Source organism: Syngnathus typhle, linkage group LG10, assembly GCF_033458585.1.
Source record: "Syngnathus typhle isolate RoL2023-S1 ecotype Sweden linkage group LG10, RoL_Styp_1.0, whole genome shotgun sequence".
Taxonomy (NCBI): domain Eukaryota; kingdom Metazoa; phylum Chordata; class Actinopteri; order Syngnathiformes; family Syngnathidae; genus Syngnathus; species Syngnathus typhle.
Window position 1 is genome coordinate 6075167 of NC_083747.1, and position 19765 is coordinate 6094931.

Consider the following 19765-nt stretch of genomic DNA (forward strand, 5'->3'; position numbering starts at 1 on the left):
TTTCAAAGCCATGTCAAGCTGTTGACTGACATTTAATTGTCATGTTGATTTTCGATGAGGTGATACGATCGGGACAACTCTGTCTATTCTCTTCTGAATGTTGCCAGATTTCTCTTATTGCTAATTTTGCCCTTTTGTGGTAATTGACAGCTGGTTTAGCCATCAGGTACGAGGCCAAATGCCTCAGGGGTTGTAGCTAACCATTAAAACTGTATTGCAACATGTGAAAACGGCATACATTAAAACTGTAATGTCAAGTATGGACTCGAGAGGGATGGTTGTTTAAGTTGCTGATGACCCGGCCATGATTTCCCTTCACAATCTGTCCCAACGTTTGCCGATACAAATGCAATACTCACAGCAAATCAATTTGTTATTCCGCTTTCCCGGCTACAATTAATGCAGTGAGCACCCAGATCAATAATCAATTGCAACCAATTGGCTAAAGGTTTCCAAATTAGGTTTTGATTGTCTGAATGAGTCCATGGGGACGGAACATCTTCTTGTTTTTTGGCGGTGGCAAAATGTCAAAAAATCACAAACCTCAGCATCATCTTTTACACATAAACAATTTTATCAAGCATCCTGACCTGTTCCGGTCATAGGCAGTTACGTATCTCCTGCAGTGTATGGGGGTATGCTGGAATAGATGTTTTTCGTCTCCTATTTTCTGTCTTACAAACACTAGTTTGAAAATGTTCATGATCAGCCCTCCCATTGTATGTTGCGGTCATTAATTTAAACACCACCGTCTCACACTCTTCCTCTCTGTCTTTCTCTCAGGGTCCCAGGTGTAACAATTGCGACAGATATAATCTGTGGCTTTCCTGGCGAGACAGAGGAAGACTTCAGAGAAACGATGGACTTGGTGAACTGTTATCGATTCCCCAGTCTCTTCATCAATCAGTTCTACCCCAGACCTGGGACACCAGCCGCCAGAATGGAGCAAGTGCCTCCACATGTGGTGAGTGCACACAAGGAGAGAAGACAGTCATTCATTTGGAAAATTCAAATGCTAAGTATTTTATCTTGACCTGTATGCATCACTGTAAATTCCACCAAATTTAACACACAATTTAAATTCAGCTTTAATCCAAACCTGAAGTGTTTTGAATTTTGGGATACGAGAGGCATGTTCCTTTTTTAGGTTCTACTTTTCCTCCCGTATGTGGATGTACAGAGTTACACACTTCAAAAATTGTGCCTGGGTGGGTTAAGAGGAAACACATGCCTGCCTCTTGTCATTTAAAATCCCCAAATCCTGCTCCAGTTCTGTCTCTATAACTTCTATACAGACTCTAATATCACTAATCCTGAAAGCTATCAAAAGACAAACTCACATATATGCGTATAGTCATCATTTGAAGGTAGCATGTATTAAAGCGTAAGTATAAGTGTTGAAGCCTGCTTGTGATTTCCAAATGTGCTGCAAGTGGAAACTAAGTGGATGGATTTACTTTGGATTAGCATATGCCATGACTGTAGGTGATGGGATGAGGCATATGTCTGTCAAGCACCTCTGAGAACGCCAACAGGTCTTACAGCTGTGATCAAATTCAGTACAATTTCTACCCAGCAACCCTTTAGAACAGTGGTTATCGAGTCCCCAGTGAATTTAGCAAGCTAAATTTTCTCTCCGGAATATTTTCAATTTATCTGTAACAGTGGAACATATGGCAACTGCCCGCAACAAAATGTGGATAAATCAGACCACTTGGCATCTCTGGCATCTGCTGCCTCAAAGCCAATCCCGATGACGTGCTATTTTTCTAGGAAATGAAATCCCCTTACTCCACATCTGGTTCTGCTTAAGCCATTTCCAAAAATGTTATTGTTAGAAAGCACACGGTGCAAGTTAATACTAATTGATTTGTGTGCCCTGCCCACGAGTCGCATGCATCATTCGATTGGCGGAATGTTAGAGAGACAACATGTAGTCGTCATGTCAAGTCATATTCATATAGCAGACAATTAGAAAAGCGTCTCAATGGCTGCATGAAGCTATTGTATTAATGAGACAGTTCCGGATTGCTCATATAATTCAACGCAGACACATGCCAGTGCTGCTTATTTTCTCCTTATAGAAGCTTCTTTGACCTTTTTTCTTGACCGTGACCCGTTATGCTACACCTTCCATCTTCCCTCACATTTGCACTCTCTCGCTCTTTACCATCAAAGTGTTGACACATCTCTTTCATGTGAAGCATCTTCATAAGTCATTCCCTTTGTCCCTCCCTTCACTTGATTCTCTGAGGAGACGCTGAGTGCGTCTTAGCGGGATCAATCCCCAGGCAACTGCACAGCTGCTCCGCTTCTTATCTTTTTCTCCTCGCTTTTCTTTCTGTCGGATCGGTCTCATCCGACTCGTATTGTCAGAGGTGGGGATGTAAGCAGGCATCTTTTTGCAGCCTTCCTCTATAGAACAAGACTGACAGACAATGAAAATATGTCTGAGCTCGAAGAAACCGTTTATAACAAATTAGACTTTTTCCAAACTTTATTTCAAATGCTTGCTTTTCAAGAATAGATCACCAAACCGTATCCAGATTTAAATACAACCTCCTTTCATCGTAGCAATGGGCTCCTGGCCAACTGCATGTTTAAATGAAATTTTATTAATTGTGTACTTACCGCTAACTATGTGACACGAATAAAAACATGATGCGAGTGTTACACCTGCTTCCGTAGGGCAAACCTGCAAAGGAACATTGCATCATTTGTCAGCATGCACCTGCTCTTAGGCACATTCACACACACACACACAAACACACACTTTGGTGGCAGCTAGGCGACGTTGAGGCCGTGAAGGGTCAGTCATTAATAAAGTGGACCAGATGGTTTGTCGGGAACACTACTGTGCTGAATAGCCATGGGAGGGAGGGATGGATGGAGTAGTGGATGGAGTATAAAAGCGAGTAATAAAAAAATTGGAAATGGAATGAAAAGAATATCTATTGGGGAATGAGCCATTGGGCTTTGGAGTGGCACTGTGCGCTTAGATAGTGTTCACCATCTTTGTTCATCTGTCAAATGTATTAGCTGGAAGTTCACATCAATTAGCTGTGGGGTCAGTGGCAATTTGTGTCCGCTTTGCATGATGAGTGCGCGAGGAAACTTATGTATGCCTTCTACATTAACACATTTTAACAGTAGAGTGGCCGTTTTCTTCATAGACATTTTTTTATAAATCCGAGAGCACCCTTTTGAAAACAAAAATAACTGCAGAAAATCAATATCAGACCAGTTTGGACACATGTCAAAACAAATATCCAAAAAGTGCTCACTTCTTTTATGTTTGGTTAGATGATCAGTTATCTTACTGGCACTGCAAGAAAGAACTCAACAGAGGTTACGCGTAATCTATTCAGGGGACTGTTTTGTTTAACATTAACAACACATGAAAAGGCAACCGGTGATGAACTTGGAGAAACACCAAAGGCTGATGTCTTAGGCCAGTGGTCCAAGCCAGCTAACTAATTAGGGAAGCAAAAAAAAACACACAAAACTTCGAGACGGTCCAGCTGTGAGGAGGTCCAGGTGCTTTGTGGTATAAGTTATTGCCTATTGTAGTCTGTGATATATGAGAAAAAGCCGCATGAAGCGTAGAGTCGAAGCAGATGGAAGGAAAATAAGACCACAGGGATGGAGACAGAGTCGGGAGCATGTAGAGAATATAAGGAAGTGAATGCTATTAGCTGGGATCTCCATAATCATCCCCAGGTGACCGGAACTTATCCTTGATAAATGGACTTGCTGAATGGAGTCTGCGTGTGTGTGTGTGTGTGTGTGTGTGTGTGTGTGTGTGTTACGCTGTCTGTTTGAATGCCACAAAGAGTTTCCAGTGAGCAGCTGCCGAAGCGAGTGAGCGCACAAAAAAAAAGTGATGGTGAAAGAGATTAGTTGCTCTGTTGGGACTGTAGTTTTAATTTCCCTAGATTTTAATTGGTTAAGGACTCCATTACCCATGAGGCATTGGTACAGCTGCCCTGAAAGTAAAACAGCTGGCCAGCTACTAGTAGCACTATCCTAAAGTGTTGCCATCATTCATCTACGCCATGATGCAAATGCAAATACATGCAGGTCTGTCCCAAATGCAAACTCTTCCTCTCTAATGAATATCAGGGGAGCCCATAATACTTGACCAGAGGCAACAGGCATTAAGTGTGAGGTTATGCTGAAGTTGCTGTCTTGGCTCAAATAGGACATGCACATGATTAATGACGTTGTTGGTATAACATAGTCCATGTTTTCTTCCTTCAGGATTCACTTTTACATGCAAGTATTTAAATGTTGCAAAATCACTTGTTCACTTGTTCTCAAAAACTCTGCAAGAGGCGTTATTTTATGGCGGCAAACTCATCTTTGAAGTGAGATAATTTAACATGCGTCCAAAAGGGACGATTAATTGCAATCTTTGTGCTATTTAATCTTTTGGTTATTTGTTTACCCTAACCACTCTGAAGAGAATTGTAACAAAATAATTTTGCTGTTAAGTGTTTTAGAGCTTATACATAATTATAGCATGCCCCAGTGAGATGCTGCGTACGATCACTATATTAATCTATGTATCACTGTATTTTCCGGACTATAAATCACTCTGGAGTACAAGTCCCACCAGCCATAAAATGCATAATAAAGAAAAAAAAAAAAAATATATATATATATATATATATAAATCACATTTTTGGGGGAAATGTATTTGATAAAATCCAACACCAAGAACAAACATGACAGGCAATTTAAAATAAAAATAGAATAGAGTTTGAAAACTTTGAAAACAATAAAGCCAATTTCTTAATTCAGAAAAAGATAAGCCTCATGCAGATTTAATCCACATGAAATGTGTTCTTACAAAACAGCAATATCTTCACACATGCGTGCATCATATTATTCATAAAATGAGGCAGATTCTGAGTTGTTGGCAGTCGGGTGTGTGCCTCTGTATTGTCTGTACATGTAAGCATCCATGGAATGTCACTTCCTGTTAGTCACAGCATCTGTCTCTAGTGGCAACAACAGATGGACGTCATGGTAACAACTATCGTTCCCCATCATGTTGATGGCAAAGCCACATAAACACATTGGCTTTGCATTGCCGGGTTGTCACTGACACAACATTGACAGCATGCTAGATTAGGTTTTCTGGTTTGAAGGCAACACACACTAACACAGCTTATTCTATTACATTATTAGAACTTGGCACTTGTACAGAAGCATTACAGTCATATTGGAACAAATGTGTGTTGTCTGTCTACGAATGCCAAATGTGTTTATTTTAATCAATCAACTTGATGAAAATGCTGCATTAGAAAATAAATGTAATTGATTAATTTAAACATCAAAACAAAATAGCATGCATAGTCAACCAACCCTGACATATCCTACCTGGAGCACCAAGGTTAATTGAACGTGTGTAATGCTGACGTCACCATGTGATAATCTCATATTATTCCTTTGAAGATTATATTAAGAAGGAGAATCTTTATGATATCAGTATTTTATCATCCTTGACGTCTAGTTCATATTTCGGACTGTATTTGCACTTTCACTGCAGCTTCTCCTTCTGTTTAATTCACTTTATACTTCACTTTATTGAATTGTTGCGTGTAGGCCACTTGGTTTGCAGCATCTCACACTGACAAGCATACAACAAAACATTTGCATATCCAAAATAATAGTAATGGGCAATAAATTCCATCAAATGTGTCACGTGCACCAACATAACATAGTGAAGTTTATGAATAAGTCTACAAAGCTAAAATCAGTGCATGGCTTTTGATATAGATTCAAATAACAACATTAATACAGATTACTGGTCAGCATATATGCAGTAGCTGTAGGTGCCGTGCATAATATACAGTAAGTAAGCAAATAAATAAAGAAATATAATAAATAAATCAATAAATACATACTATGGTAGTCAGCATGTATCCAGTAGCCATAAGTAAAGTGCAAATATAAGTAAATAAAATATATATCAGACTACAAGTCAGTCAATAAACAGTAGCTGTAGGTACCGTGCGTGCATGTGCGCACAAGTGTACGTGAATGTGCAGAAAACCACAACAGAGATGTAACCTCAGGTTAGGGTTTCTCAATCCCCATGTAATTTACACACACAGACACACACGTATGATGATGGGGAGGGCGCAGAAGTAGGCAGAATGGTTCTAAGGAGTGATGATGAGAGGATTGCTCTCACCTAAGGTGCTCCAGGCATATATGGTCAAATGTATAGACTAAGGGGGGAGGAGAAGTTGGAGAAGAGAGTGAAGAGTGAATAAGTATGAGTGAGCCCATCCTGTGGGGAAATATAGGAGATGAGGAAAAGAAATGAGCGTACCGAGGGATACGTGGAAAGCCAAAGAAAAGATTGAGAGAGCAAGAGAGGCAGGCTTTGAATCAGTGGAGCGCTCCTTGACTGAGAGTGTTAGAGGGATTTAGGTGAAAACAAAGGAAATTCTGAGGTAGATTCACGTGAAAAATTACGATGGGATTGGAATCCAGAAAAGCCTTGAGGGAACAACAAATGAGGACTACATTGAGAGTTAAAAAAAACTGAAATAAAGGGTACAATGAGGCATGAGGAGGCGATAGAATGGTGCCATTTGACCATTCTGGAAAATGATTCTTTCCATACTTCAGTTGTTTCAAATACTAGTCATAAGAAAATACCCCCTTATTACAAAACAAGATTATTTCATGTTTTCTAAAGCTTCAATGATGACTGCGTGTGTCCGCAGACCAAACCTGTAGGCTTTCTGCTTCTGATGTATAGAACTGTCCCGAGGACACCAGACCAACTCTTAACTTATTAGCACTCAGTGGAATAAAGCTTAAGAAAGAATAGCAATGGTTCCAGTTTTCCTGTAGCAATAGCAGCAAGTACATACGGCCTTTCCCCCTCAACCAGACATGGCCTAATCAGTGGGTTAATTACACTTCTTTGTAACAATGTCAGCATCATGTAACTGATTGCATTAACAGCCGCTGTATATCAAACAGTCACGTCTCATGCGTGTGCATCTTATTACACATCGCAAAGGTTAAAGTTGGACTTTGAGCACAAATTACATAAAAAATTACTTTCCGATACGGCTGCTAGGCAAAAGTCTCCCTCGCTCTCTTCCTCTGTCTTCATTTTATATTTTATTGAGCTAATGAATGACTGTAGGCGTTGCTGTTACTCGTAATAAGTTTTCTCCATCTGCTCAAGTGACCCTTTAAGTTAATAAGTGAAGATGTATCCCATGTCATCTTTACACCATATGCCTTGTTTTTTTTTACCTTAAATTAGACATCATTAGCGTACTGGAGTGGAACAGTTTTAAGGTTCGGAATTCAGTGTTAAAATCCACATGCTTGTTGTCAAAGCTGTAAGAACAAGCCCAACGGTTGTCATATCTTTCGTTAAGTCTGATCTTCAAACCGGGTTCTTTCAGTCTGAGTTAATGGATCATAATAAAGATAAGTAATGATAAACTAAATTTGGATTTTTCATTTGCGTTCAAGTTGTGTATTGTATGTCGTCTGTGTATCTTTCTTACATTTAATTTCCCATCTGTTTTTTCCAATCACAGAAGAAACAACGGACAAAAGAACTGTCTCAACTATTCCACTCCTACAACCCTTACGACCACAAGGTAAGCATTTGTCAGTCTGTTCATTCCCCTCCATCCCATACTGACGAGTCCTTGTCCATCTCCATCACTATGCACTTGTTTCATCATCTTGTGTCTTCCTTAATGGGCCTCAGAAGAAGCCTCTCACTTGACAGCAGAAGTTGTCAGTCATCATTCATGTATTGTCTTAAGGGCTGCGATGATTTTGTTTTCTACTTATGGGGATCATCTCTTGATAGCAATCTTGTGGATAAGAGCATGTTAAGTGTTGACTCCTGATTACGATGGGACCCCATTTTCTTTTGAGCTGGATGCTTGAGATTTAACTAAATGGTGTGGTGATCGATATTCACTGAATTCAACAAAGCATTTAGCATCAGGTGGAAGGAAAAAGCACCATCAACTAAATTAGGTGGAGAGTCTTGGTGACAATCACTCGCTTTTCTGGAAAGCTTTACTTTTCAATACAGACACCCACCTGTGCGAAGTTCTAAAATAATGAACTAATAAACAAAGGCAATATAATATGTTTACAACACTAATACTTTAAAAATGTGGCATTGCTCATGTAGAGTGCACATATTTGACTGGCAAATACATTAAAGGATACATTTGTTCTGCTTTTTTAATAGAATGTTAAAAAAAAATCATGCACTGCAGACTACACAAGCAATATTTATGTACTGAATTTATATTTTAAAAATATAGGTCAAATGCTAAAACATAGCAGCGGCAAAATAGCATTTTCTTTTGATTTGCACATGTGCAAGTTAAAAAGTTTTTAGTGTTTAGTCTCCGTTTATGCTGAAACATATACAAATTGGTTTTAAAGGTATTTTCAATTACATTTTAACTCAAGTAAGAAAATATTTTCAAATGCATTTGAACATACATTGATTTATAGTCACAATAATACAAACATGAACTGATATGTTTCCCGCTTTCAATAAAATTGTTTCACAAATCTGCTATCCCAACATGTCTGGTAAAGCCTTGAACGTTCCTGTAAGTCTGATTCCATTTCAACATACACAATAAATCCCCGTGTGTTACAAGTCCAGATAACGGTGAATAATGCTTTGCTCAAAAGATCTAATGTCAAGCATGAGCCTTCCCAGATCCACCATGGTCTTCCTGTCCTTCTCTCTGTCCATTCACTGAGGAAATATGGAGGCAAATCAGCTTTTATTAAGCCCATACAGCTGTTAGTCTGATAATATTGCTCCCTTTACATTAGATTGTAGGAGTGCCTGACCTTTTAGCTAATAGTTTAGTGAAGGTATTATGAGTTTACATCGGTGTGCTGTTTATGTACACATCTCATAGCGAGAATGAATGTATATCAAGGGTAGGGATAAATCCGCGTCTATATGGCAATTACTGCTAATATGCATTTGGCAATGTAGAAAAAGGTCATTAATAAAGGCGGAGTTGCGCAGGGGCTGTTGTGTTTGTGGGCCTTTATTGTTTCAAAGCTGCAGGCTACCAACCTAAATGAAACAATGTTGTTGTTGTTTTTTTTTAATGAACTAATTGTTGTTTTATTACCAAGATTGTGTCTTAACCTCCCACGGCTAACAAAAAATCACGGAAGAAGTAAATGTCAACCTTCAATAGAGACTAATATTGACACCCAGTGGGATTAATGAAATATTAGCTTGCCTCTTTATTGGGCTCTCTATCTTCCTGTCATGTAGTTTATCTCAGTTAAAATGTTTTACTTGTATATATGACATTAGATTATAGATTTTTACATATATGTACATACAGTGTTGAACACTGCTCCCCCGGTGTGTGTTTTAAGAGACCCGTTGTGAGTGGATGTGCCTTTGTGTGTGTTTGCAATGATTAATGTGAAGTATCCTATAGCCAGATGGCGCTGAACCAGGCCCATCCATCAGCAATGAAAAGACCAGTGGGCAGAAACCTGGCAGAGCACTTTGTCTAGGGCCAGTGCCCTGCACCACACACACACACGCACAAGCATACACACACTCACACACACCCTCAGTAGAATTTAAAATGAACTCGCAGCAAACCCTCATTTTGTTTGTATTGTTTTTAAATATCTGAATATTGCATTGGTTTTATAAATGGTTATTTGTTGATGCAACATGTGTGATTATATATAGCTACATTTAGGATTGGTGTTCTTGCTTGCAATTTATTACTACTCTACAGAGAATATGCTTTGCTAAGCTCAAAGATACTCTAAGGGTGTAAGATTGTGTAAAAACACAATACGCAAGCTTGCACCTCTGCATTTTCTCTTGAGGTTTTTGCCCCTGAAGGCTTGGCCCTGCCAGGTCAAAGTTGTGAGACTCGTGTCGGTTGTGTGTGCGTGCATTCAGCTGGTTCTCAGACTGCTTACAGTGCCCCTTGCCCCTGTCACCGTGCGCTGTCATAATCTCCCGAGAACACACAAATACAGATGCCCACATCCATTTTCCATGCGGTGTGCTTAGGCCTGAATGACAAGAGTGACAGTTTGCCTTGCAGCTAGAGAGAAGGAACAAGCTGTCAACATGGACCGTTGCACCTGCTCAGCCCCACCGGGGACGCCCAAAATTGAGAATATAAAAAATGCAAGTTAAGGAAAGGAAATAAGGGTAGCTGGTTAAAATTGAGGCCGATAATGAAAAGCCAATAAGCAAGTGTTCATGGAAAATAAAACTTAATTGCACACAATAAATTATCCCCTCCCCACCTTCAGTTATGTGAATTCCCACGTTGCCTTATAACGTTGACGTAATTATCATTTGTCACAAAGAAAAAAAATACACTAGAAGAAGTTAATTAGTCTAACAAGTTTCTCTCGCCCCTTTTCCCCAGCAGATCACTTTTAATATTTTCAACAATTAGTGTTCTGTTTTTCGTCCCCTTTGGGGATCCTAATTGTGTTTATTTGCTGAGGGATTTTTTCCAAGCTGCTGCTTTATATTGTTAGGAAAAGCTAACCTCTATCTTTGTCAAACTTGACATTTGCTCGCCGCACTTTTTCCTCATTTTCCCTGTTAATTAATGTACTATTTGAGTAGACAAAAGCGACAATAGAACAAGACAAAACATACAGTCACTGGGTCCAGTGGTTTGTTTGCTTGACATGTTCTATTTGCTTGTCATTAAAAAGTCTGCAACAATCACACTAGCTTCAGAATATTGGTGTCAGATGCTTGTTAGCAACACAAATAATGTTTACCAATTCAAATTTAGATGAATAACTGAGTCCTCAGTCCGCTTGAATCCCTCTTTGAATCAGGTGTAACACTTGCCGCTTATCCTATGCAGTATAATTTGAGTTGACCGCTTCATATCAAAGAATATGACGGAAAAGATGAGTTGGAAAAGTGGCACAATTCTATCATGGCTTTACATAGCAAATTCACCTTTAATAAGTTATTTGACAGGATAATGTTGCCCCTCCTTTTTGATCAAAGGCTACACAAATGGAACCAGACTGGCTGGTGTGCACTTGTGCAAAAACCTGCAATGATATTCCGCCCACATTGCTATGCTGTTTGCCAAAGACATGCCTGTCTTTTATTTTACTGTTCCACTGTAGACTTCTATAGACATGTATACTTGTGCTCAATCTGTCAAGGTTACACAACAGGGACTTATGAAAGACACATGGGCATGTATGGCCTCACAAATGTTCAAAATGCACGAGAGTCATGAGTTCATTTGGAAGCCATTTTCTGTGATTGTATTCTCTCTAGCTCCTGTATGAATTGTCCCTGTAGCTTTCGATAAGTAGGCGAGATGTGAGATATAAGGAATGAGAGGGACTTTAAAATAGAATAAGAAGAGAATTATCTTAACATCAGTAGGAATAAATGCAGTCGAAAGTCAGTCAGTTGCTGAACTGAATTCTTGAGTGACTGTGTGGCTTTTATTCACATTCTCCCGTTATGTCAATTCCAATTTGTGAAGCCTCAGATTGTGCTGTACTGTTAGTTTCAACAAGTCCAACATGGCCCCAGCAGTCTTAATTGCTCCCTGTCTACAAGTGGACGCGTCTTGGCCAAATAGGCGTAAAGGTTTATTATGAATGCAGCCTCATTTGCCTAATTGTTTCTCTGTCCCTGATTGCAGCAAATCCTCAGACATTTGAAGCCGGCTTCAACAAAATCGTTCCAATCTATACGGGCATTCAGACGCATCTCACGCTATTAACAAATAACAGGTTTAACTTTTGTTGCGTCTTTTCTTCAGAGGAATTCCTTGCTGGTTCTGGTTCCGCCTCTATTTATTTGCGCACAAGATCACGAGGGACAGATGAATGATCCAGCTGCAGTAGTTAGTAGTAGTCACTGATGTTATGCATGTTGTATGGGCTGGCTTTTAATTCACCCTTTTCCTAATTAAATGCCTGTTTATCACTTTATCACAGACTTGCACACACATTGTTAAGACAGCCAAATAACTCAGACAATATCTGCAGGATTAATTCACTTTGCCTTGGGAGACGCACACTACATTGGTTTTCTTTGTTAGGCACTTCAGCTTTTCACTAAACAAGCCGTGGAGAGCTTATCGCTCACTGTGCATGGACATGTTGTTTACATGCTAACACCATTTTAAATCTTGCATTACTTATTGATTTTGCTCGGTAGTTGCAGCATTTTATCTGAAGTTGAGTTTACAGGTCGTAAACTATCCAAAGTAACTTCAGAAGCAGATGGAGGGTTCCCCATAAATGCATAATTGATATGAGTAAATAGCAGCTCATGAAGAAAATAAGCCGCATTTAAAATGTAAAAGAGCTTTTGGTTTGATTAAAAGAGGTCAAGGAAAACAGACGGGCTCCGACAATTATTCTTGAATACCACATATTAATTTGGGATTAATACATTAAAGAAGAAACCAACAAATATACCCTCAAAAAGCATTGCTGATCTAAGTTAAAAAAAAATAAAAAAAATAATCTGTTGCCAACTAATATTCAGAATCTTTTCATTGGGAGGGAAGGGGGTTATAAATTAAGGGGGACATTTAATTACAGGATTAGGAAGGCACGTACAACAAAAAGAACATTCTGTATTTCAATATGTGGGGTTAAATTATGGAATACTTTGGAGGAAACGCTCAGGGAATGTTCAAACATCTATCAGTTTAAAAAAAGATATAAAGAAGAAATTATTTTTACAAGGTACAGGAATGAGGGTGTATGAGTACTAAGGGGTGCTTAGTAATTATTGATTTACGTTTCTTTGTTGGTTTTGTTTGTCTGTTTGTCTTGTTCAGGCTGTTTTTATTTTGTTTTTATTTGGTTTATTTCTACCATTCAGGTATTTTGTGTTGTATTTGAGGTATGTATGAATGTTAAGTGTCTGTGTGTGAAATATACGTACGTATTAATAGTGTGTTGGTACATGTTTAGTGTCTAGTGAGCAGCAGGTGGGGGATAATTTAGTAATTTAGTACTTTGTTGGGATAACTGAGGCAAAATGATTTATGGCTGGGTATTTAGGGATTATTAAATAGGGGGTGGGATTAAATAAGTTATACTTCTTCCCACTCCTTTTCAGACATGTGAATGTGACTTATGGTTCTTTTGCGGCTATATGTATATGTATGAATGTTGGTACGTCTGTATGTGGATATGCATGTATTTTGTCATGTCCTTTATTGTGTACAATAAGCTTATTCTTCTTTTTTCACATGTTTGAAATAAATAAACGAAACGAAACGAAACGAAACGAAAGTTTATGAGCACATGCAGTGGAGGTAAAATATAAGGACCCATCCCCAAACACACACACATAGGCACATGCAAATGTGAACGTTGAAAATATAAAATAGTCATTCTCCCAGTAGTTTTCTTGAAAGTCTTGTTTCAATAGCTTACTGTTGTAGCGTGCATGTGGTTTGTCATACAAACCATATACATAAACCTCAATAAGGTCTGCTTGTTGCTGTTCAAATATAAAAGTTAATTATTTGTATAAGGCAAAATAAGTCACTTCACAAAAATGCCGGGATAAATCTTCCTGTGTTTTGGTAACTTTGTTCTGCAATCACTCTGATGTCTGAGAGTTTCTCCAATTGAATAGCATGATTTAAAAAATGACAGAGATAGGTGTATGTCTTATCTGTTCATCTGTGTGGGAAAGCACCATCAGTTTGACAACATTTCAACATCTGCTTTTTCGTCTGTTGAGTCAGCAGACACTAACTCCTCACACCTGCACTTATGTTTGTACTGTATGTACAATAAAAAAGAGCAAGCACTTGGATACATAACATATTTAGGACTGGTGCATTCTGCAGTTTAGGCTTGTTATGGCCATGCCATGTAAATTGTTTTTTTTTCTGCTTTCTTCATTATAAAACCACACAAAATAGCTTACCTGTGCTGGCGGACGGACAGACGAGTCAATTGATCTGCAAGTGTAATTTTAGGAAACACATATAAGTGTCCACTATTATTGTGCAACTCAAACTAATCACTAATCTCTTTAGTCTAATGATTTATGGATTTTAACTTTATGCAATGTGCCCATTATCCAGGGTTTTCCCCTATTTATTTTTATTTTTTTATGTGATGACTCTTTCTGAAAATAAGCAAAATCTTAAATGTTGGACATTTGTGACCTGTATTTAAATATATGTGTACATATATTTTTGTTTTACCTTGGCAATCCAATAATCTACATGAAAATGATAAAAAGGTGTAAACATACATTAATTGAATCAAAATAATTAACCCAAAAATAAATCTCTGAATATTAATGGGGTTAAGAGACCTTTTTAATAGCTTTGACACCTATTCACAGCTTTGCCCCTTTACGTTTATTGGCCTTTTTTCTTGGTCATCTCTCTATGTGTTGTGTTTAGATTAGCGTGTTTCCTTCTGGTAAAACTGTTAATTGGCTGGTAGGAGCTAATAAATAGCTTTAATTAACAGGCCTAGTAAGATAAGGTAAGGATATTACGTATGAGATAGAAAAACAAAGTGAATTGTGGAGTTGTTTCTAGAGTACCCCCTCCTTGTTAATCAGGAAATTCAAATAAAATGTATAATGAAGTTTACAGAGCTCATGGCATGGCTTGACATTACAGTCTGATCAATCAGTGATCTCGACAGTATTTATATTCAAAGTTTATTAATGTATTTATTCATTTATTTATGTATTATTTATGTGAAAAATATCACACACACATTCATTGGGTTATTTTATTCTATTAGTGAAGGTAACCGATGACGAGTATTTCACTTTCATTTATGCAGGGTAGTATAATAGATTATATGTAATAATGATTTAATTCATCATCACAATGTGGAGTAATTAAAAGCATTGTGAAGTGTTGTTAGAAATGGATAATGTGCTTTTTTATTTTTTTGCACCTGTCATTTTCCTTACACTACTTTGGAATTCAATAGGCAGTTCTTCCTCAAAGTCTGGTAGAAAATGCAGCCACACCATCACTAATTCTGATTTTTAAGTTTTTGTTACAGCCACTCTTACATGCGTTTCTCCCTTTTGCTCTATTTCTTTGTCTGTCTTTTTCACCGTAGCTCATCTCTGAGTGTTGATATATAAGAGCCCAGACTTGTTGAAGCAGCTTGTTTGAAGTCCTGCCAGTGGGTGGAAAAGTGGACTTGGTCTTCTTTTAAACAGTAAAGCAACTTCAGGGATTTTCTCCTTTCTTTGACAAGATCAGCTTAGTTTTTCATCCTTGGTTGTATTTCATGCTGTCAGAAAGGTAAATAAGGGTGAATGGGTGCAGATGTGCCGCACACTCACCTTTTGTCACATTCAGTCTTTCAGAGAGGTGTTCTTATAATACCACAATTACCGAGAGTGTTGTTATTTTCTTTTTGCATATACTGCTTATACTGACAGGTATGAGAATAAATATTCATAGTCATTAGTAGTCTTCCACTCCCATATCTTTTGTCATAATTTGCAGCACTAACAACATGTGGTTTTACCACTAGAAATATACATTTTAGGGGTAAAGCACATATGAGGAGATTAAAAAAATACACAATTATAATATAATATACAGTTTTCTGCAGTTTGTCATGGATTTACTGTATTGTATTGTATTCACACCACAGTCTCTTTATCGTCACACTTTTATCATTCTCCCTCAAGTTACCCTTTATATATGTTTAGCATAGTTATTTCAAATACATTTGCATAATTTGGAAACATCAACTACTAAAAAGGAGGCTGACTAATCTGAAACTTTCTTTGTGTTCATCATTTTCTCTTTTTTTTGTCACTTCCTCAAGCATCTATGCCTCTCATCTACTGTATTGCTGTCTCTATGCTTCTCATCTACTGTATTGCTGTCATACTGTTAGCGCAAGTGTGTCCATTAAAAAGTAAGAGCAGCAGCCTGCAGGCTTACCAGACTATGTGATGACAGCTCCGCCTGAATGAAGCACTGGAGATCAAAGTACTTGAATTGACCACCTGTGCATGTGTCCATGGAGCTTGACTTGTATGTGCAATGTGCATGGTCCATACGATTGCTTTGGAGCAAAATTGTAATCATAGCATTTATTTAGTAATGTATTATATAATAATATTGTCATCTGACCTCAAGCAGGGTCTTCAAGACCGAATCTAAATGTAATAGTGCTTTTTTATTTCGAGTTCCCATAGCACTTGGCCTGATTAGAGAAGTTTTCATGGAGGTACAGTACTCAAATGTGGGAGTTGCATGTGTTCTTTGTTTTGCATATCCGTACTCTGAGGCATACCACAAGGCCACATTGTAATTGAGTTGTTTGGAAAGTGTTTTTTGATGAAGACAAAACACACCCTGACAGAAAGTCCTCAAGCGAATGTTAAAAAAAACACACTCGCTAAAATTAATTTGCCAGGAGTAAACAGGGCGGTCTATAGGATGTGTGTAGCAGCATCATCATTTTTCTCCCTTGTGGGGAAAGGTGAGTCATTGATTTGGATGAATAAACTGCCAGTTGTTTTTGCATTCCTTCCATTTGATGATCTGCCAAATTTTACTTTTACTATTCATTGGATTGTTCATTTTGTATTACATGAACATACTGCTGGGAGTTCGTACATCGTAGTGTATATCTGTTCTCATGGTAATGCTGAGGATACAATCAATTTAGATGATGAACGTTTATAAATCCTAAAATGAAATAAAGTAAAAGCAGGAACCTAAAGATAACAATTTCTTACCTTTCTGTGGCGTGCACATTGGAAATGGTGCAGAGTAGTTATCTTCATGCTGTTTGCAGCAACAAAATTACATAGTTGGGGATTGCCGTAAACTGAGGGCCCTCGTATCATTGCCAGCACGACCAAGTTATCGTAAGATCTGTGTTGCGGCGGTGCATCTTACTCTATGATGAAACTATGGAGGGCTTCTGGAGGACAGGGGGTAGTTGATTAATCTAATGTTGTATGAATTCATTTCCACTTGCACTGACCTGTTTATGGCTAAAGGCCCATTGACATTAATGCGTGAAGGCTCATGCTCATTAGGAAGCGAATGTATAGAGCTGGCGAAACCGCCATCAGCTGTTGTCAGCCACATAGGCCACACTCACCACAGGCTAATCTGCCAGTTTACATGTTCTATCCTGTGGCCTTTATCATATGTGAGAAGATGGAACAATGGATTCACTGAGACAAACAAGGTCACGACATCCTCACAGTACATTGAAAGCTCACATTGACAGCTTGAACATTGTTTTGTTTTATTTGTTGGCTTACGTGCTTACTTGCACACCCAGCTGCTCTGTTTTAGGAAATATTTTTGACAATTTTTAGATGATCTCTTATCAGATGTTTTTAGAAAAAATAATCGGTCTGGACAATAATTGGTCTATCCCTACCGCACATGACTAATCAGCCCTCACTTAAATCCCCTTGATACATTCATGTATCCGTTGGATTGAGTATAAACCAATCAGTCATCCTTGGAGAGCGAGGCACAAGGATGAAGTAATTGAATGCCGACGGTTGTTGTGGCAAAGCTTAGCCGCACATTAAATCAATATAAATGATCAAACAGTCAATGTTTTTACATCATTCGATGAAATACTCAGTTTAAGTCAGAACCGTAAATCAGATTTGAGCTCCCAGTCTGCTTCATTGAACTCTGCTGAGTGCTGAAGGTTTTCTTTTGTCTTGTCTGCCTGTTGGTTTGAAAGATACAGCTGCACATTAGCAGTCTCCCTTCTGTCTGATTACTACCTGCTCCGTTTGATGAATGTGCACGAGTTGTGGGTGTGTGCTCTCTGAGTCAGTTTGAACTACAAGTTGCCCCGCCACCTCCCCCAGGATAAATCAATCAACACCATAGATTTGCTAATATCACGCTCATTTAAGAGCTGTTTTCTCCTTTAAGTCACATCTTGCTGAATGCAATATGACTTTTACTGCAAATAATTTGGGCTTCTCCGTTTAGATTTTTGCTTTGTAGAATTAGACTCAACTTTATCCATCCCCTGGGAGTGCGCCCTCAGGAAATTCTGGTTTCAGTAGCTCACATAGAAAGAGTACAAAAGAGAACATTACACATGAGTAAATTTAGCTATTAGGTGATACAACTTGTTCATGTTCCTTCCAACTGTTCCCGTGTCTTTGTCACATATATTAATATGGAAGCTTACTTGTCATGCTGTAGTAGGCACATTGTCCATACAGTGGCCAGTAAGCATTCTTACACACCACAATGGCTTTTTTCTCCGCCTGTGGCAACTGAACACCCACGACACATTAATCTCCTCCTCGCCCTGAGTAAATTTGATATAATTAACCATTTGCATTTATGTGGAAACCAGTTAATTTTAATATAATTCATACAGTATTTACACATACTGTAATTCTTATTATAACGACTTATTTTTGAGCTTCCACACCTTTTCAAATTCTATAGATTTCACACCGATTCATAGTGATGCATATAGAGTGAGATGAGCTTTAGTCCTGGTGCACACTAAGAAAAACGTTTCATTCACACAAAAACAAGATTACATGCATGAGCGGTTAACTAGAAGCTATGACTAAATTCCAAAATTCTAGAAAAAGTCTAAAATAAAATTGATTAACAACAATTTAAACATATTTTGCTTTATGAAATAAGACCAAGTAGAATACAATATGTTGTCTCGTTCTACTTGGAAACATGGCTTCTCAATTCTGGGTTTATTGATTTGGATGTCAATATTTGAATCAGCCAGGCCGATTCCCACCATAAGTGGGAGGCTAATAGTTCAACAACTTCAATAGTGCTTTGCCTCTGAAAAAAATGCATAACTTTGTTTGCGATTAAAGCCAGACTGTAAATTAAACTTGTGTTTGATCTCAAGGCAGGAGTGTATCGATTTGTACTTCCAGCTCTTTTGGGATTCATAGGAAATTAGGATTAAAAGAGTGGGCAACATCCATTCCAGAGTTTCCAACACACTGACACAAATCTATCCACAGTTATTGAAATGATACACTGGGGAAGAGCTAGGTATAATTCTTCATATGTAAAGTTGCAACTTGATTAATGTAACAATAACAAATTTAATCCAAACTTGTCAAGAGTTAGTGGACTGAAAACACAACTAAAGTTTCAGGGAAACAAATTGTTGTTTTACTATGCCAATAATTAATTGGGCATTATTTCCTGTGGGCAATGTAACATTTATGTTGTATTCTTCTGACACACTAATAATCTGTAGACAATCTTTTTCTTGCTGACCCGGCCGAAATGTCTCTCTGCATACATTACTCTGGTCACCTCGGGCTTAGCATCTCTCTACAGGGAGCTATATTATGTGAGCACCATGCTTCCCATATACTCTGACTTATAGAGCCCATGTGCTGAGCTATCAGGGCTTTCCAACCTAATATTTTCTCCACACTGCACAATGACTGAACCAATAGAATCCTTCCGGCTCTGCATTTGGTTCTTAAACTTTTCCATTTCCCAAACCTGAATTGTTGGACATTACTCAGAATTTGAAGTGTAAACACACTATAGGGTTACACAACATTTAAGGCATATATGTCCCCCTGGAAATTTTGATTAGGCGAGAGAAAGACAAGAGTTCTGTCGTTCGGCTGGGTTTTTTTTCTTTCGTTTTTATTCTGCATTATATTATTGACTTCCAATGAGAAATCGGATTTGTTGATTACCCAATAAAATAAGGTTAACAA

General features: G+C 38.2%; 1 protein-coding gene across 4 annotated transcripts in view; it reads left to right on the forward strand.

Moving 5' to 3' along the window:
• The window catches only part of cdkal1 (CDK5 regulatory subunit associated protein 1-like 1), a 129592-nt gene that overhangs the window by 93505 nt on the left and 16322 nt on the right, over window positions 1-19765 (forward strand). For all 4 annotated transcript variants that reach the window (XM_061289303.1, XM_061289302.1, XM_061289305.1 and 1 more), the window contains 2 exons: window positions 784-964; window positions 7581-7643. In XM_061289303.1, coding sequence (XP_061145287.1) covers window positions 784-964; window positions 7581-7643 — 244 coding nt within the window. The remainder of the gene's footprint in view (window positions 1-783; window positions 965-7580; window positions 7644-19765) is intronic.